At 53.6% G+C, this 22001-nt stretch overlaps 1 protein-coding gene across 2 annotated transcripts in view; it reads left to right on the top strand.

Moving 5' to 3' along the window:
* The window catches only part of PPP2R2C (protein phosphatase 2 regulatory subunit Bgamma), a 131131-nt gene that overhangs the window by 97058 nt on the left and 12072 nt on the right, over positions 1 to 22001 (top strand). For both annotated transcript variants that reach the window (XM_045508734.2, XM_074350640.1), the window contains exons 6-7: positions 8034 to 8198; positions 19559 to 19728. In XM_045508734.2, coding sequence (XP_045364690.2) covers positions 8034 to 8198; positions 19559 to 19728 — 335 coding nt within the window. The remainder of the gene's footprint in view (positions 1 to 8033; positions 8199 to 19558; positions 19729 to 22001) is intronic.

The raw sequence follows: 22001 nt of genomic DNA, 5'->3' as shown, positions 1-22001 counted from the left end.
TGCTGGCCGTGCCCCAGTGAGACTGCATTTGTGTGCAGGAGGCCTTTCTGGGCACCTCCACACCAGCATCCTTGGGGAGCCTGTGTGGGAGGCTCTGGTGGTGTGGTCCTTGGCAGAGCTGCTTCCATTCTCACTCTGCAGCTGCTCTGTTGCTATGGTAACAGCCTCCTCCTCCTGCGAGTGTGCTCCTGCTGAGACATCTGGATAAACCACACTTTGCTTGGTTCAGCCAGTGGAGCCCAAGGCCACATCCTTCTCTTCATGGAGTCCCTGCCCGCTCTTGACATCCAACTTGCCCTGGACATAGCCAGTCCAGCGAGCCCCGGCAGCAGGCCCTTGGGAGTGCTGACCCCCCGGGAAAGCTGCATGTTGTGCGGAGATGCCGTCACTCCAGAACGTAGCGGGCAGCAGGAGGAACACTGGCTGGGAGTTAGGAAGCCAGGGGTCTATCCTTGCTCTGCCAGGCTCCACCTCTGGCCCTGGGCCAGTCTCTTCCCTGCCTTGGCCTCCCTCTCCTTGGGATGGTGGGCGATCCCGTCCTGCAGGGACACCTCAGAGGTGTCCTCACCAGCCCTCCAAGGGTTTGACTCTGTCTCTCGGCTCTTTTTCTTGCTGTGTTTTCACAGTCATCTGTCTTGGCGCAGCCGCTGAAGCCCGGCACATTTGTTGATATTTGGCACTCCCTGGGCTTTTGTGGGGTTCTTTCTGTACCCATTTCCCATTTGAGCTCCTCGCTGGAACAAGCCAGTGACATTTATTCATTTCACGTGCCTGACCCACCTAGTGGTCGGTGGAGGTTTTCCCAGTGGATGAGTGACGACCCTTGTACCTGTGCCCCCGAGGGGACAGTGACGGGAGACTGAGGCACAGAGAGGTGAATCTCCCAGGAGTGAGGGCCCAGAAACACGGTCACCTTCTCTCCGACATTTGAGAGGCCATTTGAGTGGGATCCCTCGTGGCGTAGTTTCCGACTGAGGGCTGGGCCCCTGTGCTGGTGGTGTGCGGGGGCATCAGGACATCAGGCAGTGCCTTTGGCAGCAGGAAATGAAGGAGTTTCTATAAAAATCTCTGCAAACTTGATGACTCTGCAGGCCTGTCTGGATTACATTCCTGTGTTCTTGGCAGGAAGAACCAGAGATTTCATTCTGTGATGGAACAGGTCAAACCCCTGTTCTACTGACTCCTCCTGTACTGACTCCCCCAGGCGTTTGACATACTGGCGATAGGGAAGGGGGGCTTCCGTTACAAGAGCAGGATTGCAATCCCTCTTCTAGACGGGGGTCAGGAAAGAGTAGCCCACTGGGGAGAGGTGGGCGCAGGAATCCACCAGCTTATACAGCTTGATGGGGACACGGCCACACGCACTCATTTGCATACTGTCTTTGGCTAGCTTTGCACCGCAGAAGCAGAGGTGAGTAGCCTACATGAGCTGTCCTGGGGAGTTCAGCCTAAATTTACTCTCTGGCCCTTGACAGAAAATGTCTGCAGACCCCTGGTCTAGAGGGTTATACTTGTATATATTCACACTTGGGGCTGGAGCCAGACAGCCACCAGAACCAAAGACGTCTTCTCCGGCCCTGGCATTATGCCACGTGCCTTCCTGGTTCACTTACAAAGCACCTACTTTGTGCCAGCCCCCCCCCCTCCCGTTCTCAGCACATCACGTGTGCCATCATAATTAATCCTATTGCTACCCTAGGAGGTAGGGTGTACCATTGCCATTTTGAACTTGGGGAAACTGAGGCACAGAGAGGTTTAGAAACTTGCCCAAGGACACACAGCTAACAAGCAGCAGAGCCTGGATTCAGCCTCAGGCCACTGGGGCCACGGTTCTCACCCAGGCTCTGCTTTGCCTCCCAAGTCACAGTGGGTATATTTCAGACCCTGGAACCCAATTTAGTTCTAGTCCCCAGCTGGCCCCCCTCTGCCTGGCCCTGAGCAAGTGGCTTCTCTTTGCTGAACCCCTGTTTCTTCATCCATAGAAGGGGGTGCACCTCCCTCACATGTGGAGAGGATGTGAAGCCATCTGCTCAGAGCCAGCCCACGGGCCATTTCGGGTGGGTATGCGTATAAACTGGAGTTTAAGGTACAAACAGGAACAGGATTTTGCCCACAGTCAGATGGACAGGACAGGTCGGCCAGCAGCCTGAAAAGATAAGCAGTGACGGGTGTATGAACGCAGCATGGAGGAGACCAGAGGGGTTCTAGTGGGGAATCGGCCTTCCTGACAAGCTCAGCAGAAACCCATGAGCTTCCCGGGTTCTGTGATGCTCTTGAGCTTGGCTGGCTGCAGCAAGCTTCGGGGTTGGTGGCTCATTTTAATGGCCCCCATAAGTGACATTCTGCTCCTAAAAGGACCCCCCCCCCGCATACACACACATTCCTCATGGCCTGGAGTCTCCTTGAGCCTGCTGTTCAAACCCACTTTAAGGGCATCTTCTCCTCAAGATGGGTTTGAATTTTCCCGCACTCTTGCATCCCTGATCGGAGGGGCCCACAATGGGCTGATTCATTCATTCACTCCAGCAACTGTTTACTAAGCACCTGCCATGTGCTAGGTACTCCTCTAGGCACTGAAGGTGCAGCAGCTATCCATGTGGACAAGTTCCCGTGCTCGCTAGGGGGGGCAGACAGCCAGCAAATAAGCCATTGACAATAAGTAGCAATTGATGCTTGCAAAAATAAAAGGTGCATATGGGTGTGTGTGTTTGTTTAATGCAAAGTAAAAGAAATAGGTTTATTTGGGGGAGGGGGGTTTGTAGGAGAAGGCCACTTTGTTAAGGAGCCTTCAGACAGAGATCTGAAGGACATTAAGGAAAGAGCCTTGCAGATATTTGGGAGAGTTGCTCTCTAGACAAAGGGAGTAGGAAGTGCAAAGGCCCTGTGGTAGAATGGTTGTTGTCACATCCTAGAATGGACCAAGGGGTGGGGACCCCCACAGAAAGCTGTGGGAGAAAGAACCTCAGTAGACTTACAGTCACACATCCTGGGTTCAGATGTCAGCTCTGCTGCTCACTGGCCTTGGGAACCTCTGAGAAGCCTTCTAAATAAAGCTAAAGCAGCATCACCCAGCTTCCACGCCTGGACTGGGGCTGGGGGACAAATGGCAGAGAACAGGGTTTCTAAATTGAAGGACTGTTGCAGGGAGGGTATAACTTAGTGGTAGAATTCATGCTTAGCAGGCACACGGTCCTGGGTTCAATCCCCCAGCACCTTCTTTAAAAAAATAAACCTATAAGTAAAATAATAACCCCCCCCCAAAAAAAACAACATAAATAAAAATCTTGCAGGGAAAGGCTTTAAATAAATAAATAAGTAGAAGGAGTGTTCATGAGAAAGATTTTGAATCATCTCCTCATCTGGCATTTGTTCATGCAGCAGACACCCCGGGTGCCTCTGTGGGCTGGCTGTGTGCGAGGGAGCTGGGGTGGCATAGACCTCAGTGAGACAGGCTCCCTGCCCTGGGGCTGAAGGTGGGGGAGACAGGCTCGTGTGCAGCGTGGTGATCTGGAGGAGGTGAGGTCTGCAAGGATGAGCAGATGGTAGGGCCTGCCTTGGTGTTCAGGAAGAGACTACAACCTCTGTGTAATGATCCAGAAACATCAAACAATTGGATTGGCTGGAAGGTGAGGAGGGAGAAATGGCCCGAGGTGAGACTGGGGAAAGGCAGGCAGCGCAGGGCCATCCTCGCGGCCTTGAATGCATGCCGTCAAGGCCTTCTCTTGTGGGCAGTGGGGGGGGGCCACTGACCCCTATTTTAGGGAGTTCACTCTGGCTGAGGTTGGCGGGATGGCCAGGGGCGGGGAGCCCCAGTGAAGCAGAGGCACCCTGGGCTGAGGGCCAGAGCAGAGGGACCCCCGGGTGGAGGAGCCCAGGATGCGGAGGCTGCTTGGATGTGAAGAAGGAGGAGAGAAGGATCCAGAAGCTGCCCTGGTTCCTGGCTTTGCATTTTAGGTGTTCAGACAGGGAGTTACAGAGAGAAGCGATCTGGAGCGCATGTTGAAAAAGATGTCCGTGGCACTGGCATTACGCCCCTGTCATTATTCCCTGGCTCCCGGGAAGTTCTGAGTTTCCTCTGGACACCATCACGACTTTCCACAAGCTCGGAAGTCTATCCTCTCACAGTTGTGGAGACTGGAAGTTTGCAGTTAAGGCATTGGCAGGGCTGTGCTCCCTCTGAAGTCTCTAGGGGAGGACCCTTCCTTACCTCTCCCAGCTTGGTGGCCCCAGGCATCACCCGTCTCTGCCTCTGACACTGTGTGGCTTTCTCCTCTGGGTGTCTCTGTTTCTGCTTCTGCGTCCTTTAAAACGACACTGATCATTGGATTTAAGGTCCACCCAGGCAATCCAGGATGATCCCATCTTGAGATCCTTAACTTGATCGTATCTACAAAGACCTTTTTGCGAATAAGGTCACATTCACAGTTCTGGGGGTTGGGATATGGACGTGCATTTGGGGGTGAGGGGCGAGGCCACCACTCAGCCCCCTGCAATGGAGAAAAATACCTCTCTCTCAGCCAGGATGTGAGGACCGGATCGAGCCTGCCTTCTCCCTTCATCCTCTCCACGCCGCCTGCTCCTCCCTCCACCTACCTGTGTCTGACAAACTTTCCTTGTAGGGAAAACCATCCTGAGCTGCCAAAGTGTGATTGGAAGTTAAACAAAACCCAGCAGACACTTGGAGTACAATTAGATAGAAAAATAGAAATGAATAATTCATCCAGCTTTGCCAGGGGGAGGGGGGCTCAAAAATGAGTCTGATCATGCTAGTTCCCAAGGGAGGTCAGTCTTGCCGTGAACTTTGCTGTGAACATGAATCCATGCACGTGGGATTCATGCAGCTGGCTCTGAAATGGGACAGGGTGGGGGGCCTAGGGGTTAATCCTCAAAATGAAAGGGCATTCCAGGGTTATACTCAACTCTTAATTTTGCAAATGAGGTAAACCGAGGTTTACAGAATGGAAATTATTTTTGCACATGGAACTGAACATTCCAGAGAAAGGTAAGACTGGGCACCAAGCACAAAGGCCCCAACTTCCAACCCAGCACCAGTCCTGCCAAGTTCAAGGCCACCAAGTACGGTCACTCTAGACCAAGTGTCTCAAAGTCCGCAGACTTTGGGTGGGAGCCCCAAGGATGTTTGTGGTGTCTGTTCTGGATGTAATTACTGCGCTACAGAGGCTTCTCCACCCCTATTCCCTTGTCAGGAGTCTGTCTTCAGGCCCCTGCTTTGACGTGACCACGGGGCTTCAGCAGGGACAGCCTCACTCGATAACTCACCTCTCATGCGCCTGATGGCCAGCGAGGAGCCAGGCACCCACAGGGAGGGCCTTGTGCTGTGACGAGCGGAGCCAGAGGTCTTGGAGAGGCCCTCTGGGACCAGGTGACCAGATGGCCACTCCCTGAGGACACCGTGCTGTCCTGGAGAAGCCGAGTGTGGCCATGTGCTGAGGATTCAGAGGCACACTTTGGCTGTTACTGTGATTTTGTCTTCCTCCACCAGTGTCATGTGGAAACGAAGCTCTGGGTTTCACGTCGTCTTTCCCCAGCACCCACTGTATCAGGTCCCTTGTTTGAAACAGCAAGAGAGATTCCCTGAGTGTTGCAGGGGCTATAAGAACCACGGGCCAGGGCTGTTGGCGGGACCCAGGCATTGGAGACTGTCTCCCCAGCCCACACACAAGGTCCTCGGTCCACGTGGGTCACCCCTTGGCCAGCTGTGTGTCGCCCAGGTTCAGGCGTGTTTGATCTGTGTAGTCCTGGTTTGGGCATGTTCACTGCAGAGGGCTGTGGACTTATGTGAGCCCTGTGGACTCAAACCACCATGGCCTCGTTCAGATTTCTAACTCGTGTTTGGAGAAGGCCAAAGCTGGATGTGGCTGTGCTGAGGCTGTCAGGAGCGGTTACTGTGATCTGGGTCCCGGGAAGCAGGAAACACGTGCTCTGTAATCACCCATTTGCTTGGCCTTGTCCCCTGGAGGAGTCTGGGACCAGGGTCTGGGGGCCTGGGAGACAAGGCTCCTGAGCGCTCTCTGGCCACAGCGTCCGCAGCCTCAGGTTAGAAAGATGGTTCATACACCCTCCAGCTTTAGTCTCCATGATCCAGAGGGTTTAGACATCATATCGCTGATCTTTCTCCATTGAGCTGGGCTCTAGAGCATCCCCGAGGCCAGAAAGGAGAGAGATTGTGGACACTGACTCAGTTGAGAAGCTTAGGTGATCCTGAAGTAACAAAGGGAAAGTGTCAGAGGCCGACAGCAGCCCACTCACGCCGCATGTCCACCGCAGGTCACCCGAGGCCCCCGGCACAGCATGTGCTGGCCCTCAGAGCTTCAGCCTGAGAGTGACACATGTCACATGTCACTTCTGCCCCCCATTCACTGGCAAAAGCAGCAAGTCAGGACGGCCCGAGTACCCTTAGGTCCGGAGGCAGGTCTCCCAGGGACGTTCGGAGTACCACCTACAGGCAAAGCCTCCTCACTTCACCTTGAGTCCTGCGCCCCAAGGGGGTACAAGCCTGAGAAACACAGTGAGAACACATGTCCCACAACAAGTGACGCAACCCGGACTGGAACTCCACCTGCGTGCCCTGAGGCCTGGCCCTTCTGTTTCCACCAGGCCCCCTTTGGCTTTTGGGTCCCAAGTCCTGCGAGAGAATCTAGTCTCTGTTTGCAGAACACCCGACAGGTGCTGATCTGACGTGTGTGACGTTTTGTAAACGACGTCACCTTTCCTCCAGAAAGGTGTTAAGTTCAGCAGGAAGCCAAGGCCATTCTGAGCAGGCAGAGCCTCATAGAAAGTCGTCTGTGGGTGCCCAGGCCGTAGTGGTTCGGGCTACAGGTGGATGTTGATGGAACTCGCATCCCAGAAGCTGTGCTTCTTTTTCTCTCTGACTTTAATCTCTCATTTTCTTCATGACTTACTCTCTGCTTCTTGCACCAGGAAGCTGCGGTCCCTGGGACACCAGCCCCAGCACTGATGACCGGGCCGTCTCTCCTGTTTGATGTGAGTCTAAGTTTCTCCTCAGCGATGTGCTTCTCACAAGCAAGTTTTGAGTGTTTGCACTGAGACCCTTCTCAGTGCCTCTGATTGCAGATCCAACTGTCTTTTCTGATGTTTTATAAACTCTCGTGTTGACAGAAGTCAGAAAATGCCTCTCTCTTATTGAGAGAGGAAGCAGCCTGGGGCAGGGTGGGCGGGGCGCTGACTGCAGAGGAGTCTCAGAGTTTCAGCCGGTATTTTCCAGATTAAAAAAAAATAAAACAGCAACTGACATTCGCTGAGCCCTGCGCTGTGTCAGGCAGTCACCAAGAGCTCTTCCTCCTCGCATCCTCACGGCAAACCCATGAAGTCAGAACCATTAGCCCATTTTACAGATGAGGAAACTGAGGTATGGGGGACTGGTAGGGGGGAACTCGCCTGGGATCACACAGCCAGGAGGTGGCAGAGCTAGGATTCTCTGACTCCAGGGGTCACGTGCAGAGGAAGAGGAAGGAGGGGGCATTTCCATCAGAGGGAGCAGGCTGTGCAGAGACCCCACAGGGCCTGGGAGACTAGAGACAGCGGGTGTCGCTGTCCAGGAGGAAGTGCCTCAGGGAAGAGCAGCTAGTAGGATCTGAAGGTGAAAAGGTAGAAAGAAGCCAGGGAATGCCAGGCCTTGAGTGCCCCACCCAGGGGTTCCAGTCTGCTGTTGTAGGCGATGGAGTGGACAGGAATCTAGTCTCATTTACTGCTGAGTCACCCTGGACACGTTTAATCTCTCTGGGGCTGGGCAGCCGATGGGCACCGGCTGGAGGGAGGGTACAGTCCAGGAGGGAGGTGGTGGGTCCAGCCTTATGGGGACAGTGGATGGGGGCACCCAGAAGGCTGCCTACACCCAGGCCTGCAGCTTCAGGACGCTCTGGGGCAGGATGTTTGTCCAGGAGCCTTGTAGGTGGGTGTGCCGGGGAGAGGCATGGGGTGTCTGAGCCGGGGAAAGCAGAGCAGCCAGGGCGCCCTCCCTTCACCGCCCCTTCCTTGACCGGGCTGCCCAGACATTGTGGACATCAAGCCAGCCAACATGGAGGACCTCACAGAGGTGATCACCGCGTCCGAATTCCATCCGCACCACTGCAACCTCTTCGTCTACAGCAGCAGCAAGGGCTCCCTGCGCCTCTGTGACATGCGGGCAGCTGCCCTGTGTGACAAGCACTCCAAACGTAAGTGCGCCCACTGGCCAGAGTTAGCACAGCGGGTGGCGCGGGCAGGGCTGGTCCTGATGCTGCAGCCTCAGGAGGATGGACAGGGCGTGAGGCTGTTCTGGATGGACTGGGGGTGGGCTCAGTACTGCTTTAGGGCTGTTGACAGGGGGAACTTGGTCCTGCCCCTCACTGCCCACACCCCAAGTCCCCGCGCAGATCAAGACTGTCCAGCTTCCAGCAGTCAGGCAGCTCAGGTGAGAGCCAGGGAGTGCGCTGGGCACTGGAAGCCAAGGAGGGACCACATTCATTGGTCACCTACTTCAGGAAGCCCTCCCTGACCCCCACACTGGACCAGGTCCCTCCTCTGTGCTCCCGGAGCCCCCAGCACTTCCCTCTCACAGACTGGCCACACCCTGTGGAGCTTTCAGTGACCACTCCGTCTCCCCTAACTGTCATCTCCTCAGGGTCACCTCATGCTGGAACCCACCACAGGGCCAGCTGTGGTTGCCAAGGAGGTGCCAAGGAGATGTGGGGCTAAACAAGGACCGAGGGAACCTAATATGACAGCCACCACCACACACGGCAGCTCACCTGGACACCTGAGCCAGGCACCCGGCTCTCTGCCTGTATCATCCCATTCAACATCATACAAGCTCCCAGGGAGTCTTGCAACCAAAAGGGAAACTGAGGCTCCAGGGATGGGCCCAAGGTCACCCACACTGAAGAGTGGCAGAGCAGGACTTGAACCTGGGACTCTGGGGCAGCCTGGCTGGTGCTCCTCACCCCCGGGGCTGGGCTGTGCCAGTGGTGGCTCACTAACACGGCGCTCCCCAGAGGCACCTGAAGGCAGAGGATCAGGCCACAGCATCCTCCCTGGATGACCTTGTGGGAATAGCAGGGGGACAGGAACAGATGTGGCCCCAGCCAGAAGGGCAGGGACTTGGGTCCACATCTGTATCTACCTCAGTACCTACAGTAGTGTCTGGAAATACACACTTGTTGAATGAATGAATGAATGAATGAATGAGTAGTGACCAGTCGGCACCTGTGGGGGCATTATCAGAGTTTTGGTGAAGGAGCCAGAAGGCCACTGGGCGGGCCTGGGTCGCTCTCTCCCCTGCCCAGGCCCCAGCCTGCTTTCCCTGGGCAGCCAGAGCAGGCGGGACGCACAAGCCCCCAGGTGCTCAGACCCCTCCTCCTCCCTCCTTGGCCAAGTTCTGTCCCTTCTTCATTCACCCCACTGTCCACCTCTGGGCTTGTCCACATCTACAGACATTTTCCCGGCCTTCCTCACGCCCACAGCTGGGCAGGACAGCCGCTGTCTGGGTTTGTGCTCGTCCACGAGCCCCAGGGCCTCTCCAGGGGAGCCCTGGGAACGCCTTCTCCCTGGGCGCCGAGCCTTCCCCTGAGGGCTGAGCTGTCTGCACTCAGGGCGGGGAGAGCAGAGCTCCCTCTCTGGGCAGAGTTGGGCCACCAGGGCACGCCACGTGTCACACGCAACCGCCACCGCCCAGGCAGGGTCTGCCCCTGCTGCGCCCCCAGCCCTGCTCCTGGTACCGAGGTGCAGGAGGGACCGATCGGTGGTCAACTCCTAACTAGGTGCTGTGATGCCGAGAGGCGCTGAGTGGTATAAACAGCCACCAAAAAAGCCGAGAGCAGGGAAGGGCACCTCACTGAGGAGGTGACAGGGGAACAGTCTCTCTGAGGGGGTGCGCCATGCAGAGCTCTGGGGGAGGAACCTTCTAGAAAGGGGAGACTGCAGGGGCAGAGTCTCAGACATGAGGGTGCACCAGGGCGGCCGGACGAGGATGTCTGTGTAATGGGCTGTTGTTCAGACATTTAAAATACTGGCTTAGGAGGTTTTTAGTGACACGGGGAAATGATTATGCTGGAAGATGCCGTGGGGGGAAAAGCAAGGCAGTGACTACTTCACCAAAAGAATGAGAATGAAAAACATGGAGAGAAATATGCCCGGAAACTGTCCCTGAGTGTGTGTGCGGGAAGGACAGGATTTAGAGAGACTAGAGGTGGCACTGTGCCCCCCACGCTGTTTGAATGACGTCCTTCGTGGGCTGGAGGTGGGAATCAGAGCCCCTCTTGGCGTTTGTGACTGTCAGCTGGCTCCCCAGGGGTCTGAACGAGCAGCCGCCCACGCGGGCTGCCACTGTGTCCCGAGCCCAGCACACGCACGGATTCCGGGAACGTCACTGTCATACGCCTGGTGGTGGCGAGCTGGGTGTGACTCCGCCCACAAGCTCAAGTGCAAGAGCTGTAACTGTCTTTCGATGACTCAACTCCGCTGAATTTGTCGCCCCCGCGCCCGGGGCTGCAGTGAGCACCTGGGGCCACGTGGATTCCGTCTCTTCCCAGATCCCACTGAGGTTCCAGAAGGCTTGGGCGGGGCTGAGGTGTGAGGAGAGGGGCTTCGCACCTTCTGACCACCGTGGGCTTTTTGCAAAAATTTATGCTTTTTGCATAAATGCTCACAGATGAAGTTGGCCTTAAATTTTCTTTGCCTACACACTTTGCCCAGTTTTGTTAAGATTATTGTTGTCTTGTAAAATGAGCTTTCTCTCTCTTTCTTTTCCTGGAACAGTATAATGTGTTTACTCCTTGAAGTCTCAGTAAAACTCACTTGCTAAATCTTTTTCAATTATTGGTTTATATAGGTTGGCTGTTGGAGTTACTGTTGTGTTAAAAAGGTTATATTTTAAATTTTTCTAGGATTTTTTTTTTCATTCTCAAACTCAGTATTTGAAACAGGAACTTTCTCATTCATGCCAGTGAGAGGATTGCTGACCTGTCTTTGTGCCTTTGAAGTGCCTTTTTTTCCTCATGTAACTCGCCGTGACTACGTAGTAAGGAGGAATACCTGCCTCGCTGTGCGCTCTCTCCAGATCACGTTTGTTCCAAGGCCTCACGAGAAGCTGAGCACACAGACAAGTGTCCACTAGGGTGTCACTGGTCTTGTTTTTAATCACAACAAGTGGTGGTTATTCGAGCTAGATTTCTTTTCTTTAAGGAGACTTGGAGGTTGGAACCTGTTCTTTATGTCTTGCTTCTCCCCATTTATCCAGCTGTGACGCAGAACTCAGGGAGGGGGTAGCGGACCGCGACACCCCTAGAGATGCATGGTCACCACCTCCTTTCCCCAAGCGGCAGGTTAGACCGTGGTTTTCTGTCCACTGAATCCAGGGTGTCTGGGGTCAGGTGCTGACTTCTGCTGTCGGACAGATGAGGAAGCCGAGGTCCAGAGAAGTGCGGTGGCTGCCCAGCCCCTCCCCGTCAGCGGCAGAGCTGCAGATCACAGGGCGGCTGCTGCCCAGCCCACAGCGTCCTGTCTTTCTCCAAAGCAGTAGAAATCCAGGTCTTTTGTCTGTTAGTCATTATGACAGGGTAACCATGGAAACAGCTGTGCTGAAATCTTCCAAGTAAACAGTTATTTCTGCTTTTAACTGAAGGGACGTGCAAGAGCAGAGCAATTTCTTAGAAGAGATGGTGAAGACAGTCGCTCCCCCTGGTGGGCCCCCGCTACGTGCCAGCCTGGGGCTGGGGGAAGCGGTAGCCGCAGTTAACACTGGTCAAGTGTTCGCACCACGCCAGGTGCTGCTCTTGAGTTTCCTTCTCAGTTAATCCTCTGAGCTGCCCTAGGATGGAGCCTAGGATGGAGGTACTTGATTATTCATTTTGCAGGTGAGGAAACTGAGTGTGTTGGTTTCCAGTGGTTGCTGTACAATTTCCACAAACTTGGGGGCTTAAACAACACAAATATATTTGTTTACAATTCTAGCTGTCAGAGGTCTAAAATTCAGGCGTCGCCAGGGCTTCATTCCTTGTGTTTCCTTGTCTTCTCTGGCTTCTAGAGGCCACCTACAATCCTCGGCTCGTGGCCCCTTCCGTCTTCAAAATGCATCACTCCAACCCCTGCTTCCATCATCCCATCTCTTCTTCTGCCTTTGACCTCCCTACGTCTGTCCTGTGATAACAGTGGGCCCATCCAGAGAATCCAGGGTAATCTCTGCAGCTCGAGACTCTTACCTTACTCACTTCACATCTGCGAAGTCTTTTGTCGTGTAAGGTACCATATGTACAGGCTCCAGGAATTAGGATGTGGACATCTTTGGGGACCTGGCTTATCATATGGAGGCACAGAGAAGTGAGGACACCTTTCTCAAGGTCACACAGCTAAGTAGAGCCAAGATAGAGGCTCCAGTAATCTCATGCCTATCAGCCTGTGCTTTCTAACTTAATCTTCACAGAAGCCTCGAGAACCAAGAACTCTTGGGGGGATTGTGGGTGAGCCAAGTTCATTTAAAGGAGCTGGGTGGGATAGACTCCCAGGACTCACCCCTGGTAATGGATCTGGGGTAGAAAGACCAGACCCTGTCCCCCTCTGTTGCGGAGGCTCCAGATAGCTGGGGGCAGAGTCAGGCTAAAGTCCGCAGCAGAGGGCACGGCCGGTGCAAAGGCCCTGCAGCTGGATCCTGAGGCCAGTGCAGCAGGAGCAGTGTCGGGGAAGGTGGGAGGTGAGGTCAGATGTGCGTGGAGAGAAGAGGGTCCGAATCAAGAGGGCCTTACCAACCGGGGCTGGGGCTCTGGGTTTACTCAGAAAGGACAGGAACCACTGGGGGCTTTGACCAGGCTGTGTTTTAACAGGATCCTTCCGCCCACTGAGTGGTGAATAATCTGTGGGGTGAGGGTGGATGTGGGGGCCAGCTGGGAGATCACCGTAACCCCAGTGAAGGGGGCTGATGCCCAGAGCAGGGTGGGCGTGGTCAGTGAAGGGAGTGAAGCCGGGCATCCGCAGCACCCGCATGGAAGGTCGGCTTTGCCCACGGCTGCACGGAGGGTGGGAGAGGGGGTGAGGGATGGCCCCAGGCTTCGTGCGGAGAGGGGGCGCCGGCCTTCACGGAGCAAGCAGACTCCTGAGTAAGAGGGAGCTCTACAACGGGGACGTTTCTGCAGCCTTCGCAGCTGCCCCGATGCAGGTGGTTTTAATTAAGGGGGTCACAGGAGACATCGCTGCACCCTGAAGAATAAAAAAGAGTGAGTCTGGGATGAGAAGGGGCAGGGGGAAGAGGGCTGCAGGTGGGGTGATGGGACAGCTGTGGGGTGCAAAGACAGAGAAGTTGGGGGCAGATCATGCAGGGCCAGGGGCCACAGGTTGGATGGATTTTATTTTGTCCAGTGGGGTCCGTCACATGGTGCTGAGCAGGAGACAGTTATAAGCAGAGAGTGACCGTTGTCAACCTGCCATCGGTGAGTGTTCTCTGTGCCCACCGCCTTGCCTTGTAATGAGTCACTCACTGTCCCTGCCCCCTCTGCACAGTCTCAGCTGTTCCAGTGGCAGGGGGAGCAGGGGGTCAGGGGCGGGAAGGCAGCCTCGTAGGAGACACCCCCCCAACAGTGGCATCATGGGGAGTGACAGGTGCCGGGAACCCAGGGGTCCCCTGTGATCCACAACCCCGCTGCTTCTCCTGCTGCTGCATGGATGCCCCCCGACCCCAGTTCCTCCTGGCGCCCGAGGCGGGACTGGCCTGGACACATGTGTCCTCATTCACGTGGATGTTCTCACACATCAGAGCAGAGGAGGGACCCGTTGCCAAGGCAACCAAGAGCAAGGACCAGGCAGTACCCACCTACTCCTCGAGCCTGTCTCCTCCTGTGCTCTCCGCCTCCGTGGACCTGCAGCGCCACCTCCGTATGTCTGTGATCCTCTCCGCGGTCTCACTGAGACCAACTGCACTGTGTCCTGATTGTGTGGCTGAAGCCAGTGCAATTCTTCCGTCTAACCCTGAACCTCCCATCACCCCAGACCCATCTGATAATTTCTGCCTGCTCAGTTTAACCCCCACCTCCCCACCCATTCCCGGAGAAGACCATCCACCATTTTGACAACAAGAGTGGTATGTAGCAGGTGCCACTCAGAGTGACACCAAGCAAGAGCCACAGGCCCTCAGAGGCCACTTCCAGCAGATACAAGCTTCACTGCTGGGCCTGGATACTTAAGTGGAATCATATCAGGTGGAGGGAGAAATTTGTCTGGAAAGGGAAGAGACCACATGGGCAGGCAGCACCTGGAGGTTCTGTCCACTCTGTGAGTGAGTCTGAGCTCTGAGCCTGGCTCCAGGCTGGGCAGGGATGCCAAGATGACCCATGACAGAGACAGGACCCCCTGCTCCAGGAGCTCACAGCCCCATGAGGTGACCATGCATCTTCACCAATGACTTATAAGAGGGTACCCTGGGGCTCTTTGATAAGCAAGTGTGAGCATTTACTTTCTTTGGAAGGCATCTGGACAAGAAGCACAAAGAACAAGACATTTGAGCTGGGGTTCTGAAGGATGTGTAGGAGTTGATAGGAAAGATAGGGGCAAAAAATGGGAAAGGAAGTTTCAGGGAGAGAAAACAATGTGAAAAAATAAATATAAAAACAGCTACACAGTTTTATGGAGCATCTACTCAAGTCCCTCACAGAACAGGTGCTTCCAGGTGTTACCTCTGGGAGTCACATCCTGCTGGTTCTCCGGATGAGGGAATTTGGGCTCAGAGAGGTTCAGGGGCTTACCTGAGGTCACACGGCGCTTTGTTCTGCTCTACTGCTTGGTACATGGCAGGGCAAGGACTAGGATGAGGTGAGAGAGATGCCTAAGGCACGATGGACCCTGAGAGTTAGTTGTTCAATAAGGTCCCCTGGGGGTCTTGCTTGTCTCACCCCATCTGAGGCTCTGGACCCTGGGACCCTGGGAAAAGGCATTGGAATGTGGCTGCAGGAGGGGAATTTGGGCATGTGAGGCTGGGGCAGCAGACTGGCTGCAGCCCAATTAGGAAGGAGCTTGTCAGCTACCTAGAGGAGATAGAACCTTGATCCTTGGGCACTGGGAGCCATGGAGGACTTTAAGCAGAAGAGGGACGCATCAGCGTTGTGCGTGAGGCTGGAGAGGAAGGCTGGCCCCACCTGAGGCTTCATTTCTATTTCCTCAGATCACAGGTGCTTCAGAGCCTCCCCGGGACCCTTCACTTCACGCTGGCGAGCATGGCAGGGAAGGGGCTCCCCACCCTGCCCCTGTGAGTGATGCAACAACACCGTGAGACACCCAGAAAGGAAGATGTGCTTGTCAGGGAACCAGCTAGGGCTGCAAGAGCCTTAATTATGCAAAATCATTAGAAAGAGATAGGACCATTAAAAAAAGACACAAATGAACTTATTTACAAAACAGAAACAGACTCACAGACATAGAAAACTTATAGCTACCAGAGGGGAAAGGAGGTGGGAAGGGATAAATTGGGAGTTTGAGATTTGCAGATACTAACTAATATATATAAAATAGATAAACAACAAGTTTATACTGTAGAACACAGGGAACTATATTCAATATCTTATAGTAGCCTATAGTGAAAAAGAATATGAAAAGGAATACATGTGTGTACATGTCTGACTGAAACATGACGCTGTGCACCAGAAGTTGACACAACATTGTTTACTGACTATACTTCAATTTAAAAATTTTTTTTAATTTTTAAAAAGAGATAGGACCATATGAAATAGATAAACAACAAGGTCCTCATATATAGCACAGGGAACCATATTCAATAGCTTGTACTAACCTATAATGAAAAAGAGTATAAAAAAGAATAAATATATATATAACTGAATCACTATGGAGTACACCAAAAATTAACACAACATTGTAAACTGACTGTACTTCAGGTTTTAAAAACTGAGATAGGACGGAGATTTCTGCTGATTCAGAGCCCTCCAACTTTAAGATAATTAGGGCAGGGAGAGAGGTGGGATGGAGCCCAGTGCGGGTGACAGGGGCTCTGAGTCGCGACTCTTTAAACTCTTGGCAGCAATAATTACTGTGAAATGTCCTTAGTGATTCTATCAGTTTGCAGTGAGACCCCCCCCCACCCTTATCTCTTACAAATGCCCTGGGGATGAGGTGTGTGTGCAGTGGGGGGAGAGGTGGGAAGGGACTGATATGAAATAGAAGATTCTGCAATCTTTTGATTAAAAAAAAATACTTGTATCAGCAATTTCACAGAAATGTTTGAAAACTGAGATCTTCTAGGTGTAAATGTTTCAGGCTTGTTAATGTCTCTTCCCACTGATCCTCTTCAGTTCTGGTGCTTTTGGGCTTAAAAAGAAAAACATCAGAAACGCCCAAGGATCATCAGTCAGCACTGAGGCCGAGGGGGCTGTTCGCTGCTTCTGTTCTCAGTGGTTAGCTCATCCTCTCAGCCTGTAAGCCTGTGGTTTCCTGCTCCTTACAGCTGGCAGAAGACACAGCCCAGGGGTCTGTGGCACCTGGCGCAGGTGTCCCTTTATGCTTGTGGTCCCATCCACCTACCTGCCGCCACAAGGAGGCCAGGAGCTCTGCAGGGTGCAGGGGCGGACTGAGCTGGACCAGCCCTAGTGGTTTCGGTGGAGGCTGGAGGAAACCACCACGGAGATGCGAGGGGTACAAAGTCAGGGTGCGAGAGACAGACCCCCCCACTTACACTTTTATATCTTACCTTCTGTCTGACACCTCGTGACAGAGATGCTAGTTCAATCAAGAGAGGGTTCCCACCTGGGGCAATGCTGGGGCCACCAGGTCCCTGCTGAGAGTTTGGGGTCACTCTGCTGTCAAACTCTCTGCCCCATTTCTTCCAAATACTTGATTTAGACCCTTGTTCATTTAAAGACGACACAGCATCTCATCACTTTAATTTAAGTAAGAAATCAAGTATTGAATTTTTTTTCTTTACTCCAGGCATCTGGGAGAAGAGGGGAATGTCATTGATTTAATTTTTGGCTTAATTAGGACTATTTAGACCAGCAGAAACAAAGATGTCAGTGTAATTACTATTACCAGAGTGCAAAGCACGATTATGTGAGATGACCAATCAGAAATTAGAGGTTTTCAAGGCTAAAACCACCAGGAGGTCTCCTTGCCACCGCTGGGAGGGGAATCCCGGAGAGACCCACAGCTTGCCATCCCCCGACCCCCGCCTCTTCAAGCCCTTCTGTGGCTCCCCATTGCCTATGAGATGACACTCTTCCCTTGGCTTACGGCCTCTTGCTCACGCCTTTCTCTGGCTATAGCTCCCCCCGTCTCAGGACCTTTGCACGTGCTATGGTTTCTGCCTGGAGTCCTCCTCCCTGGTGTCTCACTTCATTCACATCCCTGCTCACATGTTCTCTCCCACAGAGACCCCATCCATCCAAATCATCAGCCCCCTTCTCTCTGTCTCCTCCCTTGCTTTATCGTTCCTTCCAGTGCTCACCACTGCCTTACGGCATCACAGGTCACTGAGTTTTATTGTGTGCCTCTGGGAGGAGACTGTGGGCTCCTGGAGGGTGGAGTGTTGTGTGGCTCACTGTAGCATCCCAGGGCCTCAAACAGTGTCCGGCTTATGGTGGGCGCTCAGTACAGGCTGGTTAACTGAGAGAATGAATGACTGCATGCAGGCAGTGGCACACGGGAGCATCCGATGGCATAAAATGTTTCCAGACACCCTGCAGAGGTGGGCTGAACAGGAGTTGTATTTCTGGGAAAGACAGTAGCAAGTGTCTTCCTTGGACAAGAGGGAGAACAGGTTCCCAGATGGGGGCGGTCAGGGCCTGGGACAGACCTGGGAAGTGGGATGTGGGACTTTGTGACCAGGAGGGGCCAGTAGGAAGGACACTCCTGTGAGCCTCTGGGGCCGTGTGATCAGCTCTGCTTTCCTGTGTTGTTGTTGTTTATTGAAGTGCAGTCAGTTACAATGTGTCAGTCTCTGGTGCACAGCACAACGTCTCAGTCATGCATATACAGACATATATTCGTTTTCATACTCTTTTTCATTAAAGGTTATTGTAAGATATTGAATATATTTCCCTGTGCTATACAGAAGAAATTTGGAGAGGGGTTGTCTATTTTTATATATAGTGGTTATCATTTGCAAATCTCAAATTCCCAAATTTACCCCTTCCCACCCCCTTTCCTGGGTAGCCACAAGATTGTTTACTATGTCTGTGAGCCTGTTTCTTTTGCAGTTCAGTTCATTAGTGTCCTCTTTTTTCTTTTTTCTTTTTTTTCAGATTCCACATATGAATGATAGCATATGGTATTTTTCTTTCTTTTTCTGGCTGACTTCACTTAGAATGACGATCTCTAGGTCCATCCATGTTGCTGCAAATGGCATTATTTTATTCTTTTTCATCACTGAGTAGTATTTCATTGGCTGGAAACAGGCCAGCAGGAGGGCAGCCACTTGGCCGGTTCCCATGGGGAAGCTGGACGGGGTGCCAAATATCTAAATCCCTCGAGACTGGCTATAAATGGCTGCCAACCCACCACCCCATCCTCTTCCTTGAGCCCTAGGCCTGTCCGCAGCCCAAGTCCTAACGCTTGGTCAGCAGGGACCTTTGTTTCCACCAGGCTCCAGCACCAGGACCACTGCAGGATTTGATTTGCCAGTAAGGGTGTTGGTGAGCAGACTGTGGGACAGACAGCAACAGACATGAGCTTGGAAGTCCTGCTGCATGGCCACCTCCGTGTGTCAGGAAGGCCTGGTTTGGGGAGGGGGCAGGTGGAAGGGGACGCTGCCCGGGGAGCCGCTCACTGCCCACTATGTCCCAGACTGGGATCTCCAGCAGGGGCAGTGAGCTGTTGTCTTCAGAGGCCGGGAAAGCAACTCCCTGTGTGGAGCAACTGGTCTCAGATAACAGCAGGTGGGTGGCAGGCAGCAGACAGGGCTGGAGCTGCGTCTGTGGCGGAGAGACTGGACTTTGCTACAACCCAGTGGCAGCTGTAAAGAATGTACCTACACGCAGGGCTCTACCGTGAGTGCCCAGGACACTGTGAACAGAGGCCCCGCGGCCAGTTAGAGCCACAAACGGTGCCCAGCCTAGTCCAGGGTGGAGTCCAGCACATTCGAGGATGCCGGGACAGCTCACAGTACTGGTGTCCAGAATCGCCAGCAGGTGGCAGTAGAGCGCAGCACTTTGAGAGCAGCTGTGGGTTCAGATCCCAGCTCCGCCACTTCCAGCTCTGAGACCTCAGGCATGGCTTTTAGCCATCCACGCCTCGATTTTCTTGGCTATAAAATGGGAATAATAGTGGTACAAACCTGACATTTTTACTGGGAGATTAGATGAGGTCATGCACAGGAAGGGGCTCAGCATAGAATCTGGCTCAGAGTAAAGGCTCAGAAACGTTGTTCCAAGGAACATGATTCCTCTCTCTTTGGAGGAGCCATTTGGGCTGGTGTCTGACCTGTATTTAGTTATAGGTTTGATGAATGAATGAATGACCCACCATGTGAGCCCAAGGTGGAAGCAGACTCACCTATGGTTCGGACCCCATGGGTGGGTTTGGCCCAGTGACATGGTTGTTTCTGTCTCCGCAGTATTTGAAGAGCCGGAGGACCCCAGCAACCGCTCCTTCTTCTCAGAAATCATTTCCTCTGTGTCGGACGTGAAGTTCAGCCACAGCGGCCGGCACATGCTCACCCGGGATTACCTCACGGTCAAGGTCTGGGACCTGAACATGGAGGCGCGCCCGATCGAGACCTATCAGGTGGGCGCTGCGGTCTGGAAAGCCTCAGAGCCCCTCTGCCAGCGCAAGACCCCCAGCCGCCCTTTCTTGCGTCGCGAATTCACATGGAGGGTGGCTCTCACAGGCCCGTTTTGCACGTGAAGACACTGAGGTTTGGGCAATCAAGCAGCGCAGCCCCGGCCGTGTAGCTCAGCTGAGGGCGGGGTGCCTGCTTGGCTCTGCCTCCCGGGAACCTGTGTCATCTGTTGGCTCCTGCCAAAGGCAGGGCTAAATTGCCCTGCAGTCCAGGGCCCCGGGGACAAAGATGAACATCGTGCTGGGCTCAGCTGTAGGGTGCAGATGATGGTGTCCCTCCGGGAGCCAGTGTCTGCAGTCCCACCATTAAGGCGGGCGAAGCGCTGCCCTCTCCCAGGGAGCACCTTAGACAGTGCGTGCGGGGGCGAGACGGGGGCCTGTTACGTTCACACTCCTCAGCCCGGGCTTTTGAAGCCAGGCATATAGGCTGACACATGGGACACCTTCCCGGACAGTCATTGTGTTGTTGTTGTTATGATACATCCAGCTATATTAGAGACTAGAAAACAAAGTGCATGTGAAGTTAAAATAAGGCACGGACTTGAAAGAAAGGTGCGACCATCTTTAAAGTGCTTTAAAACTGTCCAGTTATGTCTCTAGCTGGGGAAATCCTGGGAGGGTTCTTGGAGGAGGCAATATTTGCGCTGGACCTTGTAGGATGAGTAGGATTTGATCATGGAGATGTGAGTGGGGAAACGCCCCACCGGAAGCCCCAGCCAAAGCCTCACAGTGTCACCAGCTGCTTGGGCGCACACGGGGTGCCAGCCACACACATCTGTCACCTCTATTCCTTATTGCCCCGGTGCGGGGCGTGCCGTGGGTCCCACTTGGCAGAAAGGGGACTGAGGGCACTGAGAGGTTAGGGTGTGCAGGAGCGGCCTCAGGGCTGAGCGGTGACAGACTCAGAGCCCAGTGGAAGCCCTGCAGCCCCCTCACCCCGCTTCCCTTCTCTGCCCAGGCCTGGGGCAGGGGGTGTCCGGGGAGGCAGAAGGGGGCCCACTGAGAAGGGGCGCAGAGCTGAGCGGGAAGGACCGGGTGCTCAGAGTCTGACCTGGGACACACGTGCTCCTGGCAGCCAGTGCCCACAAGGACATCCCCGCGGTGCTGGTGTGTTCTCCCGCCCCCCAGCTCCTACTCCTTCCTCAGGATGGATTCGTGAGCAGGCCTCTTTGGGAGCCGCAAGTGTTTCCTCCACTTCTAACCCAAGCAGGCCCCGTGCTCCCACTGACACCCCAAGGAGGGACCAGCCTCTCTTCTGACTCTCAGGAAGGGCAGAGGCCAGAGACTGGGGCAGGAGTGACGTCATGCCTGCTCAGGCCTGTGGGACTGACCATTCCCAGCATCCTTCCAGGGCTTGCCGCAGGGCGTTACTGTTTCCAGCCCCTTTAGCCGTTCAGCCTTTCATGTTCCTATAGTCAGCAAAGGACCATGGATCCTGAAACAAGGGGCAATGTTTAATATGGGTATTTTGTGGGGAGAGAGTCCAGAGTCTTCAGAGTCCCAAAGCACAAGAGGACCCAGTAAAGGGGGAGAATCACTGCTCTGCAGGACGAAGCCCAAATCTGTCAATTCTAAAATAATAAGTTACATAAAACAAACATAATAGCTAACATATTTTAGCTATTATGTGCTAGAAATTGTGCATAGCAGGATTGTGTTTAGCTGACTTGCAGTACTGAACAGATAGGGGATTTTCTTCCTTCACAAGCTTGGAGGAGAGTATCCAGGAACAGTGAGTGGCTCCGTGACCTGCTCAGTATCTCAACAGCTACTTCTGTCATCTAGTTCACAGTTATTTGTGTGTTGGTTTTCTACCTTCATGTGTGTTACCTCATGATGGAAAAATGGCTGCCATACCTCCAGGAAGTATGCCTACATTCCAGGCAGAAAATTAGAGAAAATGTGGGCCAGTTAGATCTATTATATGTTTTATCAGGAGCACAAAAGCTTTCCCAGAACACTCCTCAGAAGACTTCTTACAACTCATTGGCTAGAATGAGTCCATGACCAGACTGAGAAAATGAATAGTTTATAGCCTCTGCGGCTGATGGAGGCAGGAGAGAAAGGGGTAGGCAGGGGGGTTGAGTGATCCAGCCCTCAGCATGTGCAGTATTGATTTAAGTCCTTGGCACACTTTTCATCTTCTAAGCCTCCCAGCTGCCCTGGGAGGTGGGACCTGTGTTCTCCCTCTCCCATTTTATTTGGTGAAAATTGAGTTA

The sequence above is a fragment of the Camelus bactrianus genome, chromosome 2, assembly GCF_048773025.1.
Source record: "Camelus bactrianus isolate YW-2024 breed Bactrian camel chromosome 2, ASM4877302v1, whole genome shotgun sequence".
NCBI lineage: Eukaryota > Metazoa > Chordata > Mammalia > Artiodactyla > Camelidae > Camelus > Camelus bactrianus.
This window is presented reverse-complemented; position numbering and strand designations above follow the sequence as displayed.